Raw genomic sequence first — 17,582 nt, 5'->3', positions numbered from 1 at the left:
ACGACGCTGCCACAGATCTGTGGGGGCAGGGGCGTGCAGCGCGGGTTGACGGGGAACAGGGTCGATATGATGCAGGCCGGATATGCATGTCAGCCAGGCAGCCACTTCGCCATCATCTTTAAATCCTTGTAAATAAAACTTTTTCCAGCTTCCTATATCGGTCTCGCCAGATAAACGTTGCAGTCATCCAGATCGTTTCTCAGGAAACTTTGACGTGAAAGAGATAACTCTAATTCGCCTATCAGATCCAGCAAAAAATAAAGGAATTTTCGAACGCAGCACAGAGGAATTGGTCACAACAATATGACATATCGTAGCAGTCAATTCGTTTCCATCATTCAAAAGACTAGACCTACAGGAGTCGCAAATGCATTATCCTCTTTAACCACCCGATGCCCCATGATTACTCCACCCGTCATATTACAAAAACCATTCCTCATGCCTTGGGTATAACGTCTACCGTTCCGCCAAACTTCGACTCTTCCACTTCTTGAATCGAAGGTAGGAGAACATGGCGAGAAGTGAAAAAGATGAAAACGACGCCTCACAACCTTAGGCGGCAACAGCCTCGCGGCCGCGCGGTTCGCTCGCCGCGATGGTGCTGGGCGCGTCATCCTCCTCATCCTCATCGTCCTCATAGCCCTCGCGTGCTGCATGCTCTGATGCGGGTATCCAAAGACCGGATTCGCGGCCCTCCATAGGCTGGTCCTGGTGGGAAAGGTCGACGCCCTCACCGTTCTGGCGGCGCTGATGGCGACGCTGGGATAGTGTTCGTGCGCGGGTAGACAGGTTGGACTTGACCGAGGCATTTTGCTCGACCCAGTTGGTCAACGCATCTTCACAGTCCTGGATAATGCTGTGGGATTTGTTAGCTCCATCTGGCAAAATTGTAGGAACCAGAAAACGTACGCCTTGCTGGCTTCATATCCATCGTATGCGGGCCTAGTCTCGCCGGGAGTGACGGGGGTGTCATCAACCAGCTCCAACAGATGCTTGCCGTAGCCCGCAATAATAGCAAGCTTCTCGCAATGCTCACGCAGAGCATCAAACTGATATGTGAAAGCGGCCTTAAGCTTCTCGCGCGTAATGTTAGACAGCTGAGCCTCGGCGACGAGGGACTCGGCCTCGGCACGGACGAGTTCCTGCTCCAGGACAACAATCTTGGGCGAGTTGGGCTCCTTGTACTTGAGCTGCGCAATCTGGTCCGTGATCTTCTGCTTCCCTATTCACCACCCAGTCAGCCTCCATCTCCGAGATATCCATTGTGTAGGGTCGGCTTACTGTCGCGACTCGGCTGAACGGAGGCCTCGATGTTGCGAATGCTCTTCATCGTGACGCGGTACTGATCGTAGCGGTCGACAAACTGGTCCTCCAGCTCGCCAATCTCGTAGATGAGCACGCCCAATTTATCAGTAACGTCGGAGACGTCGTCGTCGCAGGCCTCGCCCCAGATGGACAATTGTTGCTACACGCGAACTCGTCAGCCCCTCCCGCAATTTTCCGGCGCAGACAATGGGGAGGAACATACCGCCACCTCCATGCGCTCCCTTCCGACAAGCTCCATGCTGCGCATGACGTTCTTCTCCATCTTCACCAGCTGCGACAGCTTCTTTGCCAGGTCCGGGCCCCAGGCGCCGGCCGTCTGCCTACGGAACGAGTGGCCTGGATGTCGCAACACAAGATCAACTTTGCGTCCTAGGAGTCGCAGAAACAAGCGTCTAGCAGCAAAGCACAACAAAAAAGCAGCAGAAGTAACGACAAGGTATGCGGGAAGCCTTCGCATTGGCCGCGTCCCAGAGCGCCGCCGCGGCGCGCATGCGCGCGCGCGCAGAGAACGGAATTGGCGCTTCGGCCGCCCTCGAGGCTGTGGGGAGTAAAAGGTGGAGGAGGCCGATCGAGGTCTGCGCGGCGGCGGCGATCCGGAGTGGGACAATGCGAAAGCGCCTTGTGGGGAATGGGGTGTGCGGAAACAAGAGGTCGACTACCTACCCAAGTTGCTCTTGCCGAAGAAGCGGCCGGTCTTGGTGGACGAGGGCGGCGGCGGGGGGTTCTGCAGCTGCGACGCCGTTGGCGCGCGCGACTGGCGCATCGAGTAGGTGCGGTGCATGGCGGGCGGGTTTGAGGCGTTGGTGCTGGGTGGTCGGTGTCTCGTGGTGTGAGCGGCGGCGGCGAGCGGGTTAGTTAGGAGGATCGCAGGCAGCTGGCGTGTCTTGGGAGATCGCTTTGTGTGGACTCCGCACGGACGGGGTAGGGAAGGAGGGAGAGGAAATTGATTGACTTGGTCGGCGGGGATCGGCGCGAGGATGCGGCAAGATTATATGTAAATGTGTTTTGCAGGGCTGGGCCAAGTTAAGGGGGGAGAGCACTGGACTGGCTGCGAGAGGAACGGCGCACGAACTGCAGAACGATGACATAGGGTCTGCTGGCGGCTACGTCATGGCCGCCAAGCACCCACTCGCTCCGCCGCGACACCAGCACAACCTAACCATTATTCGAGGCCCAAGCACTCCGCGCCGTTCCGCAATCGTACAAGTCTCGCTCTACGGACGAATCGCATCTTGCGCACACTCGCCGGGCGCTCCCGTGCGTTGATCGTCATTCAAGCTTCACTTCACTTACCACAGCCGCTATCTACAAACTAGGCAGTCCGCGGTCTAGCCCCTCTGTCTGTCTCTCTGGAACATCCGGGATCCGGTGACACGGTGGGGCCTATGGACGCAAGGGAACTCACGCCTGCTCAGCAGAGAAACTGTAGCTGGAAGCATATTCACGTACAAAAACAGAGAACAAGGACAAACGATGATGAATTCTGCAGACAAAGCCTCCTAACGCCTGGTATCTCGTGTACTAACCCAAGCAAATGGAAGAAAACAAGAAGTCATTGTTTTTCAAATAAGCGTGACGGAACGCTCGTCCCTACGCTCGGCCACGACAACACCATTCGCGCACTATTTGGCGGCTAATGCAGCTACTGACCAGTGCCGCGCCATTAAACTAGTCATGGACCCTTATCATCGTCTGAAAACATAAAGCGGCGCCCTCTCGACGTCCTGGCGAAGCACGTAGCGCTTCCAAAGCCAAGGCAGTGTCACCGTGATTTGGTAATGCATATGGTGTCGCGTTGGCTCTTTGACTGCAGGCTGTTAGCTTCTGATCCGTGTCTTCTGGGCAGGCAGGCTTACATATTGAGTCCAATTCTTCCAGTGTCCGCTGCTTCGTTTCCGGTACCCACAGGAAGATCATCACAAACGCCACGACGTTCAGTCCTGCGAAGAGACCGAGTGCGCCTGTGTTACTCAGTGCATCGGTGAGCTTGGGGAAGACCGTGTTGAGGATTCCAGCCCAGAAGAGGTTCGTCGCGACTGCCCAGCTCATGCCAACCTCACGATGAGACAGGGGAAAGGCTTCCGAAGAATAAGTGAAGGGTACCGGTCCCTCGCCAGGACTGTAAAAGACAGCAAAGAAAAATATCCAGAAAGTAATGAGGTCCAGACGAGCCGGATTGTTTTCGGGAATATAGAAGGAGAAGCCGGCTGCCAAGAGCGTGAGAGCCATGCCTGGGAACGTGACGAGTAGCAGCGTGCGACGCCCAAGAGTATCGATCCGGTGCACTGCTGGAAGCGCGAATCTGAACAGAAGTTAGTACGCTAGCCTGGTGAATGAGGCGGAAGACAAATACTGACATAAAGTTAGCCAGGCCGAAGCCCCACGAGACCAGCAATGCGGTCTGCTTGTCTGCTTTTGCCTCCTCCACGAACAAAGTCGCACTGTAGAAAATCACAATCTTCCGAGCATTAGTTCAGTAACCGAGGCCGTAGAGCAAGCAAAACTCACGTTGATCCCACACATCTGCTGCGCCAGCATGACCGTCGTACACGCCAAAGTCGCCCTCCTCACTCTCGCGATCGTAAACAGCTGCACGAATCTCCGCACGTACATCTTGGCCTTGTACAGATCTCTGGCAACCGGCGTTCTGCTCACCGTTTCCTCGTCCGCCGCCCTCCCGCCGCTTCGCGCAGCCTGCTCCGCCGCCAGCATCTTGTTCTCCAGCTCGATCTGCACGTGCATGTAGTATAGATCGCGAGCAGCCTGCAACGGGACGTTGCGTAGGCGGAGCAGCGAGTGGTATGCCTGCGGGTAGCAATTCTGCTTGATGTACCACCGGGGCGATTCGGGTGCCCACCAGATGAGGATGAGGAGCGGGACGGCGGGGATGAAGGCGCTGCCGAACTGCAGGCGCCAGCCGATGATGGGGACCTGGTAGACGGCGAGATTGGCCGAGAAGCCTCTAAAAAGCGCAGCTTGTGTAAGCACTTGCTCTTAAATTTCATCATTCCTCATCTCAGGGAATTGAAAGGCACAAAATAGAGCCAGGGGGGAAAGCGGAAATGCGTACAAAAAGATACCAAAGGCTACCCAGAGCTGCCAGCTCATCACGAAACTTCCACGGAAGAAAGCGGGTGAGTTCTCGGCCGCGTAGACGGGGACTGTTGCCGCTTTGCTACCCATCCCAATGCCGAGAAGGCAACGGCAGAAGAACAGTTGGATCCAGTTTTGAGTAAATGCCGCACCGATAACAGAAGCGAAGCAAAAGATGGCAGAGAAGAATATGGTACCTCGCCGGCCAGTATAGTTGTTCAGCGGATCAGAAATCCAGCAACCCCTTGCGGAAATGTGAGCACACGCAATAGATAAAAGGCAGTGGTGCGCTTACAGCATGGACGCTGCGAAGTACGGAGCTGCATTAACCACTCCGAGAATCCAGACATCACTTTCAACGGGGTTGTCACCGTCAACCACAAGGTCGAATGCGTCTGGCCACTCAAGGTTGGCGCCGTTTGATCCCGTCTGGTCCCATCCTCTGCGTGGTTGTCACGTTAGTATGGACCTATAGCGTCTGAAATTGAGGGTCGCGTACTGTAGCACTGCGGCAATGCATGTGCAGCAAATCGTAATCCAGAAGGCTGGCGGTTGCCTGAAAAGCCGCGTGTGTTCATCCCGCAAGGCTTGAAGCTCTTCCTGCGTCAGCTCTTCGATAGCCTCGAATGTCCGTCCGCTTTGCGCAACACGCGCGCCCTTCTGCAGCAGCTTCTCATCGATGACGTGGACTAGGCCGTATTTGAGTTGGAAGGCAGCGACTTGTTCCTCAAGCTCTTCGAGAGTGAGGTTGTCGAGGGGATTGTCGATGCTGGACTTGTGGTCAGCAAGATGCCCTTTGCTTGAGCTCTCCCATTAAAGCTGTCTGCCGATGAGGGTGAATGGTGGAACAGTAGTAGGCAAGGGCGGATCACGCGACAACTGATCATCCCGTGATGATGTTGAGCTTGCTGTAAGGCTGTCTGTTTTCGCCTATTGCTGCAACGCGACCGCAAAGTTGAAGAAGGCCATGGGATGCGTTTGTAAGCACTTTGCAGCGTGCTCTCACATCCAGTCAAGGGCTTCAACTCTCTTTTGTGGTTTGCTGCAGCTGTCGCAACTCTAAGTGACCCCGCCCCGTATTTCTGACAGCAAGCCTCTCCAACATGATCACCGGCAGTAGGGCGTGTCGATCGAACTTCGAAAAGAGGAACGGGTAAGGCAACAATACATACTATACTTGAATGTGATCCTCGTCGCGAAGCGTACTCTCAACATCATTGGAGCTCCGCTTGGACGACTATCCCACAACATTAGCTCCCGGCGCAAGGAGAGAAAGCCCAACGTGAAGCGTTTTGTGTTGCAGAGTAAGGCTGCTCTGGGGGGTGAGCTGCTGACCGTGATTCGCTCCCTTAGCTCCAGTGGGTCGGACATTCCGTAGCGCTATGCAGAACTACGGACGCAGGGTCCGATTCTGCCTCTCTGTTGGCCCTGCTGATGGAGAATGAGATTGAATACTAAGTGACAGGTTTGTGGACTATTCTCTTCAGCGGCTGAAAGGATGGTAGGATAGCAGTGTTTCGTTATGAGGATGACCCCAGGTGAGATGACGGCGGCAACGGGAAAAGATGCAGCACATGTGGATGAGCGGGAAGATGCGCAATGGCAGATCTTTTTCGCTTTGGTGAAATCTGCCTTGCGGCTGGCGCCCAGGCCCAGCTGAGGGAATCCTGCATGTTGCACCACGACAGCGCCCCGACGTGATCCGTCGATGTCCTGCAGGTGTTTAACAAAAAGGAAATCAATCCGGGTGTTGCCTTGCAAAACGTTCGCTACCGAAATTACCCATCACTATTACTGAATTCGCAGCCTCCGTCCGTGAATTTGACCGTCAGGCTGAACGAGGCAATTGAATTTCTTCTCGGCGGCGACAGCTGTACACACGCCACGAAGGACGCAACACAAATCCCAGGTTCGTCGTACATGGAAGGATTCACGCTAACATCAGGCTGCCATTGCCGAGAGGCTGTACACCGCAAACGTCTCACGTGCAGCAAACGCGGGGGCCAAATGCGGAGAGTGATCGACAGAGGCCGGGGAACAGACATGCAGCGATCCGGGGCAAGCGCCCGTCTCCACGTTCAAGCATCACAGCCTTGCGCCTTTTCCCCACAAATCATGACATCCTACCAGACGGATCCGGACGGTTGTCGAGCCTCAGCATCTTGGCGGTGTTTTCCGAGTCCAAGCTTCTAGTTCTGACTCCTCATGCAAATGTTATACACGTAATATGTCTCGAGGGGGAGTTTCCACGTGTCTGCTGAATGGGTAGTGCCGTCATAGCACAGACCGCAGCAGCTCGTCCTAAGCCTTGAGACTGCGACGACGGTCCCAGAATCGGCTGACCGCAGTAGCTCGCACCAGCCATAACGCCGCTCGTCTGTCGCCTCATTTTTCACGACACGTGCCTGAATCATGGTTCGTGGCGGAGGCGCAGTCTCTTGCCTTGCATCGGGACGCGGGAAAAGCAGCGCTCGCAACCGGATTCGCTCCCGGCTGGGAGTCCTTCAGCGGCTTTTCGTGGCCCCCAGCTAGGCGAACCTTCTGCCTGACGGCCATGACGCTCCGGATCCTCTTGCTCACCAAGTCTTGTGCTGCCAAGTGCCGCACTTTAATGTTGGCGCCGGGCTGACTCCGACGCGCTGCAGGCACTGCCACTAGCATCTGTGCTGTAGGTGGTAAGTTTGGGCTTTAGGGCTGGCTGTCCTGCGTCTCTGCCCCGCTTCTTTCTTATCTTTCTTCCTTTCTTCCTCTTGCGTTGGCGTGCGCAGCACGTAAACTTTCCCTAGTCCTTGTTGCAGCCTTTTCGGTCCTATGTCTCCACCGCCATGGATCCCCTATCAATCTGCGCCAGTGCTGCGAATATCGCCCAGCTGGCGGGCACCATCATCTCCAAGCTAGCAGCCTTCTGTGAGGCAACCAGCCATGTCGACATGACGGTTTCCGGCTTCCGGGTCGAGATCAAAAATTTCAAAATTGCGTTACGGCTGGTGGTAGATACGCAGAAGACATGGCGGCAGCGGCAGATGCAGGATCTAGAGCAAGACCACTGGAAGGATATCAACAAGCTACTCGAACGCTGTAGGAAGACGTTGGAGAAACTACAGTCTTTGTTGGACGAGTGCGCGGCGAAGCAGACAACGCCTGGCAGGAAGCCGATTACGCAGTTGAGGCTGAACATGAGGTCACACATCATTTGCATCTTGCGGAGCCATATCAAGTCGTACACGCAAGCTCTGCACGTGTCTTTGTCGACTCTGACGCTGGTCAATCAGTGGCAAAACCATGCCTCTATTGAACACGAACTCCGGGAATTAGCGCTTGGAATCGAGGACGTGAAAGCTACGCTGGTGGCACGGCCTATGGTGATGGAAGAGGTTGATGACATCGGCGCAGCCGACATCGAGGCCGATCTGCCATGCGAGCAAGAGATCAAAACGGACGTGGAGCAAATCATTAGGTCTGCCGCTGCTGTCAGCGAAGCTGCAACGAGTGCCTATCAGCCCGATGCCGACTCGATCCGTGGCAGGCTCCAAGTCATGGACCGACCAATCCAGACGTGGATGGACGGATTCGAATCACCGTTGCGAAGTCCTGGTGCGGCTCCGAGCTTCGGAAACGAAACAACGTCACTGGGGATCCCCAGCACTTCTGAACTTGTTCCTCCGGTTCCCGAAGTACCGAAAGACTCAGGCATCGGTTCCGATGAACATTCAGATGACGAGGACGATCCAGACCCCAGCATTGACGATCATTTCTCGGAAGATGTCTTGAAGGGACTTATCGAACGGTTCCACAAACAGGCGATCGAGGACTTCGACAAAGGGAACTACCATCGAGCCGAAACTGCCCAGAAAATGATGATCAAGTACCTGGAGGAGGGCCAGAGAAACCATGGTATGGTGTATGACAATGCTGAGGTTTTCGAGAGGCTGGCCCAGATATACTACAAGCAGAAACAGCTTGAGGAGGCAAAGGCAGTCTACAACCGGTTGTTGGAAGAGCATAAGGAGAGGACCCCGGACATTTGGAGGTGGTACTTCTTCTATGCGAAAATATATCAAGAGCAGGAACGGCTGGAGAAAGCTGCAAGGTACGCGAAGAGAGCTTTTACTGGAGCCGAAAGGTCTTTGCCGAAAGGGGATGCTTTCATATTCGATGCCGTAGCGCTTCTGGCCCAGATATGTCAGCAACGAGGAGAATACATCTTGGCCGAAGCGCTGCGCGAGCAGTACCTGGGAGACAATCCCCGAAAGCCGAGCTTGACCGAGCGCAAACTGAGCCTTGAAATCACGCCAAGTGGTAGCAGTGGGGCCTCATGGTTGACCGAGGCCGGACATGACCCAGCGTCTCCAAACTTCGATCCAAGGAATGCAATGAAGTGCTCGATCGAGCGGGACAGTGAAGCTGGTGTTACAGAAGTGTTGCATCGAATCCAGGATATCGACAAGCAACGCGGGCTCGCAAAAGAAAGCTTGAAGTGGGCCATTCAAGCAGGCCGACGAGAGATCGCAAGCTTGTTGATGGAATCGGATCTCGGAATCGGAAAAGACTCGCTTTTGGCAGACGGGAAAACGCCTCTCATACATGCTATCCAAGCCAAGGAGGACGGGATAGTACAAGATATTCTCCAAAAGGGCGCCAGTCCAGAAATGCGTTGTGCAAGGAGCATTACACCTTTGATTCATGCAGTCACTGCAGGACATGAACCCATCGCTGCACTTCTTCTCGGAAAAGGTGCGAGAGTGGATTCCACCTCTTATGGGTGTACGGCTCTTCACCGGGCTGTGGATCTGAAGCTCCCCGTCCTCGTGAAGCTGTTGTTGGAGTACGATGCTGGTCTTGAATGCGTAGGTCCGAGAAAGTGGCCATCGCCGAGTTCTTCAGGTAAGCTTCTTGCCAGCAAAGATTTTAGGATGGATACTTACTTGGTGGGCGTAGATGCCAGTTGGACCCCTCTTCTTCTCTCGAGCTTCGCGGGCTCATCCGAGATATCACACTTACTCCTCGAAAAGCACGCACACATCGAAGCCAAAACCTCGACCGGTGGAACGCCTTTGATGTATGCGGCCGAAGAGAGGCATCTCACCACAGTCCGGCTGTTGCTTTCGGCCGGTGCAGACGTCAACGCCACGGACAAGAAGGGCGACACTGCACTCCATCGTGCAGTGCGCAAAAGCGGCAGCGTTGAGATCATCGATGCGATCGTGGGAAAAGGCGGCAGCTTGAACACACCCAACAAGGAGCGCGAGACAACCCTCCACATAGCAGCCTCCAAGAGCGGCGGGGAGCGTTTACTCGGCGCGCTGCTTGATCGTCAGGCGGAAAAAGAGGCGAGAGACGTTGCCGGTCGCACGCCTCTTCACGTCGCAATCGAGAAGAGACAAGAGGGAAACGTTGCTGCCCTCATCGAACGAGGAGCCGACATCAGTGCGGCGGACAACTACGGCCAGAACTCAGCGAAACTCGCGCAGCGAAGCTCTCCTGAGATCCAGATGCTCATCAAGAAATACAAGAAGAAGTCGGGCGCTTCAGATTCCTCAGTGAGCCGCAGAGACTCGGATAGGTCGAGTACAGAAGGCTCGGTCAGGGGGCGACCAATGTCCGTATCGTCGAAATTCACTTTCTGGGACAAGCTCAAGTGAGGTGCATTGCGTATCTTCATTCTTTATTCCCTGTTTCTTTTTTTTTTTTTACTTTCTCTCAGTGTATTCGCATCTCTTCCGCTTTCGAATTTTGTAGATGGATTTACGAGGCACCGGTGAGTGTCGCACGTTCTCGCTTTTACATTTGTTGAGATGATGACGACCTGCTCTCGGCGTTGGGATACATAAGGATGGGCGCGATTTGCTCGACGCCCAGATGTGGGGCTATAACGACGTAGATATCCTGTTAAGACACCGATTATAGAGAATGAAACGTGGACAATTTGATGTGAGATGAGGGTCGCACATGACTGGGTAGTTGCGTGTGGCGGCGGCGATGCGGAGTTTCCGCGACGCCGACGGAGATGAGGATGCGGTCGTCCACGAATCCAGGCGCGCACGGGGCCGGAGCTCTAGTGCCGCCGCGCCCGGCGGTCAGACTCAAGAGGGCCCTGCACACAAAAAGCGGAGGAGGCTCAGATCGCTGCTGGGCGCCTCTCCTTATATTATCCAGAGCCATGCCGATGGTGGGATAATCAGCCGTCAGCTGCACATTCGACCGCCCAACCTTCCTTCCGCGCGCGACCACCATCCCCGCAGACTCTCGCGCTGAGTTGACACCACACTTCGTCCAACCCCCTTCTCAGCTCTCAGTCGCGTACGCGTCCTGTCAACATGCCGAAGGCGTCGGATATCGTGTACTACCTGTTCCACGTGCAGGAGCTGCGGTCCATAATCCAATGGTGCGCCAATGCTCCTTTGCGCACTCACAACTGTTGTGCAAACTGATCCAGGCTTTAGGAAGGTCTGGCACAACCCCGTCCACGAGCGTGATGAGTCCAAGGAATGCCCGACGCTGCGCCAATGCTTCGTCTTCCTCCAGCAGACCAGCCGCAGCTTCGCCGCCGTCATCCAGGAGCTGCATCCCGAGCTGCTCGTCCCCGTCTGCCTCTTCTACCTCATCCTCCGTGGCCTCGATACCATCGAAGATGATATGACCATCGACCTCAAGACGAAGGAGCCTCTGCTGCGCGAATTCGACCAGATTCTGGAGAAGGATGGTTGGAACTTCAACGGGAACGGTCCCAATGAGAAGGACAGGCAGCTGCTTGTCGAGTTCGAAGTCGTGATCGAGGAGTTCAAGAAGATCAAGAAGCCGTATCAGGCCATCATCAAGGACATCACCAAGAAGATGGGTAATGGCATGGCCGACTACGCCAACAATGCCGAGCACAACACGTACGGTGTGAACACCGTCAAGGACTATGAGCTGTACTGCCACTACGTCGCTGGTCTTGTTGGAGAGGGTCTGACGCGCCTCTTCGTCGAGGCCGACCTGGCCAATACCGCCCTTCTCAAGCGCCCGGAGCTTCAGGAGTCCATGGGTCAATTCTTGCAGCAGGTCAACATCATCAGAGACATCAAGGAGGATTTGGATGACAACCGGAAGTTCTGGCCCAAGGAAATCTGGTCGAAGCACGTTGACAACTTCGAAGACCTCTTCAAGCCTGAGAACCGCGACAAGGCTCTCAACTGCAACTCAGAGATGATCTTGACTGCGCTGCGCCGTGCGCCTGATTGCTTGTTCTACCTCGCCGGTCTCAGGGACCAAAGTGTGTTCAACTTCTGCGCCATCCCGCAGACCATGGCGATTGCGACGCTAGAATTGTGCTTCCGCAACCCCGCCATCTTCGAGAAGAACATCAAAATCACCAAGGGCCAGGCATGCGAACTGATGGTCCGGTCAACGCAGAACCTGCAGATTGTCTGTGAGGTCTTCAAGGATTACTCTCGTAAGATTCTCAAGAAGAATGATCCCAGAGATCCCAACTTCCTCGAGATCAGCATCGCTTGCGGCAGGGTAAGTCGAAATATTCCCACGGCGTGTCTACGGGTTACTAACGTTCCAGTAGATTGAGCAATTCATCGAGTCGATCTTCCCGTCGCAAACAGCCCAGAACAGGGAGATGAAGACTTCGCTGAGCCCAGAGGAGGAGGCCAAGAAGAAGAAGGAGGAGGAGGACGCCAAGTGGGACCTGATCTACATGGGAATTGCCGTAATTTCCACGCTAACGATAGTCACCTTTTGCATGGTAAGCGTCAAATTTTCGCGTTCCACACAACACCACAACACCAACTTCATCGTCCACTAACCATTCATCCCACAGATCCTTGTCGCTTGGTTTGCTGGTGCAAGATTCGACATTGCCTTCGCCCAGCTCAAGCAGGGCTTGTTCAAGGCGCCCGCACCTGGCTCGCCCGAAGCACAGGAGGCCATCCACAAGTTCGATCACGGCGAGCTCTAGAGGTAGCCTGCTGCGCATCGGTTCAGCCGCATCTGATCTTCTTGATATATGGTCCCTTCATAAACAAAACGGTAACCAATTATGTATAACGACCAGAGCATGTATTACCTCATTCTTCGAGCTCTCCATAGCGTGAGCGAAGCAGTCGGCCGAGGCGACTCGTTTCTTCTGCTACTAATATAATAATTCGCACTTGCGGGCACAAGTCCCTTTCGCCTAGGTGACGGCGATCGGTTCTGCATGCCGTCTCTTGGTATCTTTCAGTCACAGACATGTGTTTCTCATTTTGCATTTACATTTCGAACCCCCAAGTACCCATAGCACGGATGTCAAATTACAATCATGCCGCTTCAGTGGCGTCGGTTGTGCCGAAGATGTGCTGATATCGAATTACATTACCCGGTAATCGGGAACTGTTGGTGTGTGTCTCTAGATACCATGAGGCTCACTCCAGCTGGTGCGGTACACATACAAATAGTACGAATTAAATGCTACCTATTGAGCTTCCTTCTTCCAGCCATATGACGTCATGTGTCCCTTTGTTTGTGACTTTGAATCCGCTGAAACACGATCATGACACGAATGCCAAACACGATGGCTGCCCAATAGCAGGAGGGTGTTTCATGACTTCCAAATTATCTGGAGATCATAATAGGATTGCATCATCGTTTGCGGCTCCCCATGCGACATCGATGACAATCGTCCCGGGTTCAACAGTGCTTTTGCAGTCCTGCAATGGAAGCCAGCAAATGAGACGTCGGCAGGCGCTGAAGCCTATTCGCTGCTAGAGGAGTATCATCTCAAGAAGCTCGGACGCGCGTCAGCTGTGAAGCACAGCGCGGGGGAAAGCTCTTGAACGGGAAGCGGCAGATGAGCAGGCACCAATAAGGCCGAAGTTGAGGCGGGACCTGCGCCAAGCCGCACTTGCCGCTCTCGCGCAACTTCGCAACTGCCCGACTTTTCGCTGCGAGCTTGACCTTTAAAGCCATCGTCCAAGAGCTTTTCCCCGCTACAAAACCTACGACATCCACAACAAAAGCCTTTCGGCACTCCCGCATCCGCACTGCTTGGCGTATCACCAGGCGGGACCATCCACAGCTCCTCTGCAGCCTACCGGCCCGTTCGCTTCGCGCGTCTCAACCTTGAAGCACGCTTGAAGCGTTCCGCGGTTACACCCGCCCAAACCTCGCCAAACGCTTTTAGGCACGCCAAAAGCCCGTCGCCGCCCACATTTGCGCAGACCGACATACCACCATGGCCGCTACCGCAAACCCCCAAGAGCCCGTCCCTCTCGACACGATTCCGATCTCACCTGAGGGCGGAAACATGAATGGCACAAAGGAAGGAGAGGAGGGCAAGGTCCCTTACAATGACAGCGATCCGGTTACCGTCTTCCACGACCCCAACAACTTCAACGTCAAGCACCCGCTTATGAACGCGTGGACTCTCTGGTTCACCAAGCCGCCGAGCGGCAAGGTATGTCTGCGCCGCAATTGCAAGGCTGCCGCGACACCATGCTGACCCATTGCTGCGCAGGGTGACAACTGGAACGAGCTGCTGAAGGAGGTCATTTCCTTTGACTCTGTCGAGGAGTTTTGGGGTATCTACGTATGTCTTCGGCTGCTTGACTCGCGGCGCTGGTCATGACTGACGTGTCGCTACAGAACAACATCACTCCGACCTCGCAGCTGGCCCTCAAGTCCGACTACCATCTCTTCAAGAAGGGCGTCCGTCCCGAGTGGGAGGACCCTCAGAACAAGCATGGTGGCAAGTGGTCTTTCTCCTTCCGCGACAAGAAGCTCATCGATATCGACTCGCTGTGGCTCCACGTCATGCTGGCCGCCATCGGCGAGACACTGGAAGACGAGGGTGACGGTGAGGTGATGGGCGTCGTTGTCAACGTCCGTAAGGGCTTCTACCGTATCGGCCTGTGGACGCGCACCGTCGGCAAGCCGTTCCCTGGCGGCGGCGACGGTAACAACGCCGGCGGCAAGGGCAGGAGCTTCGAGCAGGGCAAGGACGTCCTGATGAAGATTGGCGCGCGCTTCAAGGAGGCGCTGACGCTGAAGGAGAACGACCAGGTTGAGTTCTCGGGTCACACCGACAGCGCGCACTCCGGTAGCACCAGGGCGAAGGCCAAGTTTGTCGTGTAAGCGACGAAGGGAATCAGCGCACTAATGACGTCCGACTCATGTGTATTCACGGATCCGGTGGGATTATTTCTCTCTAGTTTCCTTGAGGGCTTCTGGGAGAGGGGGCAAAAGTTTGGGCTTGCTCCGCAGGCGGTTACATTGCAACGGCGTTTAGTCTACGAGCATCATATACAGGAGGTGAAACAGGTGGCCCTCCTCGATAGCTCAGTTCTGGGGATGGACGATTATTACGGCACGGTTTAGCACGGCGTTTGCATCAGGCATGACGACGGCATCTTCGGGAACGGGTTTCTGTCGATATACTAAAAGCTTCTTGTACCACAACATTTTTCTCTTGCTGCGGGCTGCGCCGGCTAGCTGTGACGTCGCGTTTGTGGCTTGGAGGGGTGTTCGGATGATCGTTGCCCCAGTGTGGCTTTGCGCGCGTCGGGTGCAGTGAGAAAATCGTCGTCATGGGCAAGGGTCCCGCCGCTTGTTGGCTTGCCGCCTTTCCGTACTCCAGCACAACATTCGCCCAAGGCACCGCCGCTCCCCCCAAACACCCTCCATTCCTACGCGTTTTGCCCTCGATACCCACCCTCCGACGCAGCCATAATGGTTGTCGACACCAGCTACTACGACGCCCTGCAGGTGCCGCCCACCGCGTCCGAGATCGAGATCAAGAAAGCATATCGCAAGCTTGCGATCAAGCTGCACCCGGGTATGAGACATGCACCCGCCCTGCAACCACTCCTCCTCCCTCGCAAACTGCAGTACTGACTTACTCTTGTTCCCTTGCAGATAAGAACCCCGGCGACGAGAGTGCGCACGAGAAATTCCAGGCTGTAAGACTTCCTCGCCGCTGCTGCTGCCCGCTGCCCCGCGCCGCCTTTTTTTCGCTCCCGCATGCAGCAGGCCCCCCCAACGCAATAAATTTGACCAACGCAACCAACGCGCGGTGAAAACAGATTGGCGAGGCGTACCAAGTCCTCAGCGACAAGGAACTCAGAAAACAATATGACTTGCACGGCAAGGAAGGAGCGGTGCCGCACAGCGGTTTCGGTATGCCAGCCCCATGAACACCCCAGGAATCGACATGGGAGGGTTCGCCAAGTTGGAATGACAGTAATAAGATGGCTAACGTATTTTTACAGAGGACCCGGCCGAGTTCTTCGGCATGATTTTTGGCGGCGAGGCTTTCGTGGAGTGGTAGGCATACTCGCACCTAACGCGCGCAATGCGCCGGGACGTATGGGATATGCAGATTGCTGACCGATGGGACTTGTACTGCAGGATCGGCGAGATTTCGCTCATGAAGGACCTCACGCACACGATGGACATCACCATGAAGGAGATGGAAGAGGAAGAAGCCGCTGCCGCTGCTGCCGCCGCCTCCGAGCAGGAAGCCGCTGAGGCCGCTGGCACCGCTCCGGGCGGCGAGACTACTACTGCTGCTGCTGGCGCTACTACCGCCGGCGCAGCCGCCCCCGCGCCCGAGAAGCATGCGTCCGCAGACGAGGATGTTCCCGCCGCCGCCGCTACTGCTCCTGGCGCCGCTGCCGACGCCACGCCGAGCCCGTCGGCTTCGGGTACCAGCACGCCGCGCCCCAAGGGCGTGCCGACGCGGCTGGCGATCATGGACAGGAGCGAGGAGCAGGCGCGGATGGACGCGGCGGGGGTGTCGGAGAAGGAGAAGGAGCTACGGGCGAAGGAGAAGAAGAAGGGGGGGCTGACCAAGGAGCAGCGCGAGGAGCTGGCGGCGTACGAGATGGAGCGCAAGAAGGTGCGGGACGAGCGGGTGGCGACGCTGGCGGACAAGCTGGTCAAGCGCATCAACATCTGGACCGAGAGCGACAAGGGGCAGGACGTGACGGCGAGCTTCAAGGAGCAGATGAAGCTGGAGGTGGAGAACCTGAAGATGGAGAGCTTCGGCCTCGAGATTCTACACGCCATCGGCCAGGTCTACACGAGCAAGGGCACCAACTTCCTCAAGAGCCAGAAGTTCCTCGGCATCGGCGGCTTCTTCGGCAGGCTGAAGGACAAGGGCCAGCTGGCCAAGGAGACGTGGGGCACCATCTCGACGGCCATCGACGCGCAGATGAGCATGGAGGCCATGGCCAAGGCCGAGGAGGCGGGCGGCGAGGAGTGGACGGACGAGAAGAAGGCCGAGTTCGAGAAGCTGGTGACGGGCAAGATCCTCGCGGCGGCGTGGCGCGGCAGCAAGTTCGAGATCCAGAGCGTGCTGCGCGACGTGTGCGACAAGGTGCTGCAGGACAAGGCGGTCAAGCTGGAGAAGCGCATCGAGCGCGCCCAGGCCATCGTCATCATCGGAGAGCTGTTCGCCAAGGCCGAGCGCGACCCGGAGGAGGAAGGCGACTTTATGGCTTTCGAGCAGCTGATGGCTGAGGCCGCGGCGAAGAAGGAACACAAGAGCGACAAGAAGAAGAAGAACAAGGGGGAGAAGGGCGAGCAGCCGGCTGCGGCCGCGGCTGCTAGTGCTTAAGCAGACGCGAGTAAAGGAGGTGTGGTGGGGGCGGGGTAGGCTACTATCACCATGAGAGGGCAGTGGATGATGGATGTGGGCTTTGTGTTTTTTGAATCCCCCCGATTATACCTAAGCATGTTGCTGCTGCACAAGAAAGGGAGATGGCCAGTTCGTGTACTAATTCTTTTTATTACTTTCGCTTCGATTGGTATTACTTTCTTTTTATTTCATTTTTGTGGGAGTACGGTCATTGTTCATAGACCCTGATTTTTTATGGAAATCGTTCTGGTCGCGTCGTCGTGGTTTTTGCATAAGAATGGACACACATATTGCATGGGGCTGACTTTGTATCTCTTCTCGATTGGGCATTTAAAAAGGCTGCACTGTGATTGGTTTGGGAAGTCATGGGGGATGCGTATCGTCCTATGAGAGGGCGGTACCAGTCTCTTTGCGAGGGTTGCGGCTGTTGCTGCGTTTGGCGGGTATTGTGGGCGCTTCTAATTTATGTAATGGCTCTTTTATATATCAGTTGCTATAGAAGCCTTTGGTGTGCTCTGGTTACGTGGAGTTTTGGGAATTCGATGTTTCAATGTGTACA

The 17,582-nt window shown here is 55.5% G+C and overlaps 6 protein-coding genes across 6 annotated transcripts; 4 read left to right on the top strand and 2 right to left on the bottom strand.

Moving 5' to 3' along the window:
* Positions 1–552: 552 nt before the first annotated feature.
* LTHEOB_8400 (Sphingolipid long chain base-responsive protein Pil1) lies at positions 553–2,107 on the bottom strand (the record flags this gene model as incomplete). Its single annotated transcript, XM_035517874.1, has 5 exons — positions 553–856; positions 910–1,222; positions 1,282–1,465; positions 1,529–1,662; positions 1,990–2,107. The coding sequence occupies 5 exons, from the start codon at positions 2,105–2,107 to the stop codon at positions 553–555; spliced, it is 1,053 nt and encodes a 350-aa protein (XP_035370520.1).
* A 904-nt stretch (positions 2,108–3,011) lies between these two features.
* LTHEOB_8399 (Sugar/inositol transporter) lies at positions 3,012–5,790 on the bottom strand (the record flags this gene model as incomplete). The annotated part of the gene is made up of 9 exons (XM_035517871.1): positions 3,012–3,133; positions 3,183–3,628; positions 3,684–3,784; positions 3,835–4,288; positions 4,397–4,663; positions 4,715–4,861; positions 4,919–5,188; positions 5,592–5,656; positions 5,755–5,790. The coding sequence occupies 9 exons, from the start codon at positions 5,788–5,790 to the stop codon at positions 3,012–3,014; spliced, it is 1,908 nt and encodes a 635-aa protein (XP_035370519.1).
* A 1,454-nt stretch (positions 5,791–7,244) lies between these two features.
* LTHEOB_8398 (Ankyrin repeat protein) lies at positions 7,245–10,061 on the top strand (the record flags this gene model as incomplete). Its single annotated transcript, XM_035517870.1, has 1 exon — positions 7,245–10,061. One exon carries the CDS (start codon positions 7,245–7,247, stop codon positions 10,059–10,061), a length of 2,817 nt encoding a protein of 938 aa, XP_035370518.1.
* Positions 10,062–10,736: 675 nt separating this feature from the next.
* Positions 10,737–12,367, top strand: LTHEOB_8397 (Squalene synthetase; the record flags this gene model as incomplete). The annotated part of the gene is made up of 4 exons (XM_035517869.1): positions 10,737–10,804; positions 10,863–11,922; positions 11,975–12,154; positions 12,230–12,367. The coding sequence occupies 4 exons, from the start codon at positions 10,737–10,739 to the stop codon at positions 12,365–12,367; spliced, it is 1,446 nt and encodes a 481-aa protein (XP_035370517.1).
* Positions 12,368–13,621: 1,254 nt separating this feature from the next.
* Positions 13,622–14,520, top strand: LTHEOB_8396 (Translation initiation factor; the record flags this gene model as incomplete). The annotated part of the gene is made up of 3 exons (XM_035517868.1): positions 13,622–13,843; positions 13,904–13,975; positions 14,032–14,520. The coding sequence occupies 3 exons, from the start codon at positions 13,622–13,624 to the stop codon at positions 14,518–14,520; spliced, it is 783 nt and encodes a 260-aa protein (XP_035370516.1).
* A 594-nt stretch (positions 14,521–15,114) lies between these two features.
* Positions 15,115–17,002, top strand: LTHEOB_8395 (Heat shock protein DNAJ; the record flags this gene model as incomplete). Its single annotated transcript, XM_035517867.1, has 5 exons — positions 15,115–15,220; positions 15,301–15,344; positions 15,468–15,561; positions 15,654–15,708; positions 15,793–17,002. The coding sequence occupies 5 exons, from the start codon at positions 15,115–15,117 to the stop codon at positions 17,000–17,002; spliced, it is 1,509 nt and encodes a 502-aa protein (XP_035370515.1).
* Between the last annotated feature and the right edge of the window lie 580 nt (positions 17,003–17,582).

This window comes from Lasiodiplodia theobromae (assembly GCF_012971845.1).
Source record: "Lasiodiplodia theobromae strain AM2As chromosome Unknown scaffold_26, whole genome shotgun sequence".
Lineage (NCBI taxonomy): Eukaryota > Fungi > Ascomycota > Dothideomycetes > Botryosphaeriales > Botryosphaeriaceae > Lasiodiplodia > Lasiodiplodia theobromae.
The sequence above is the reverse complement of the archived record's forward strand: the minus strand, read 5'-3'. Positions and strand labels throughout refer to the sequence as shown.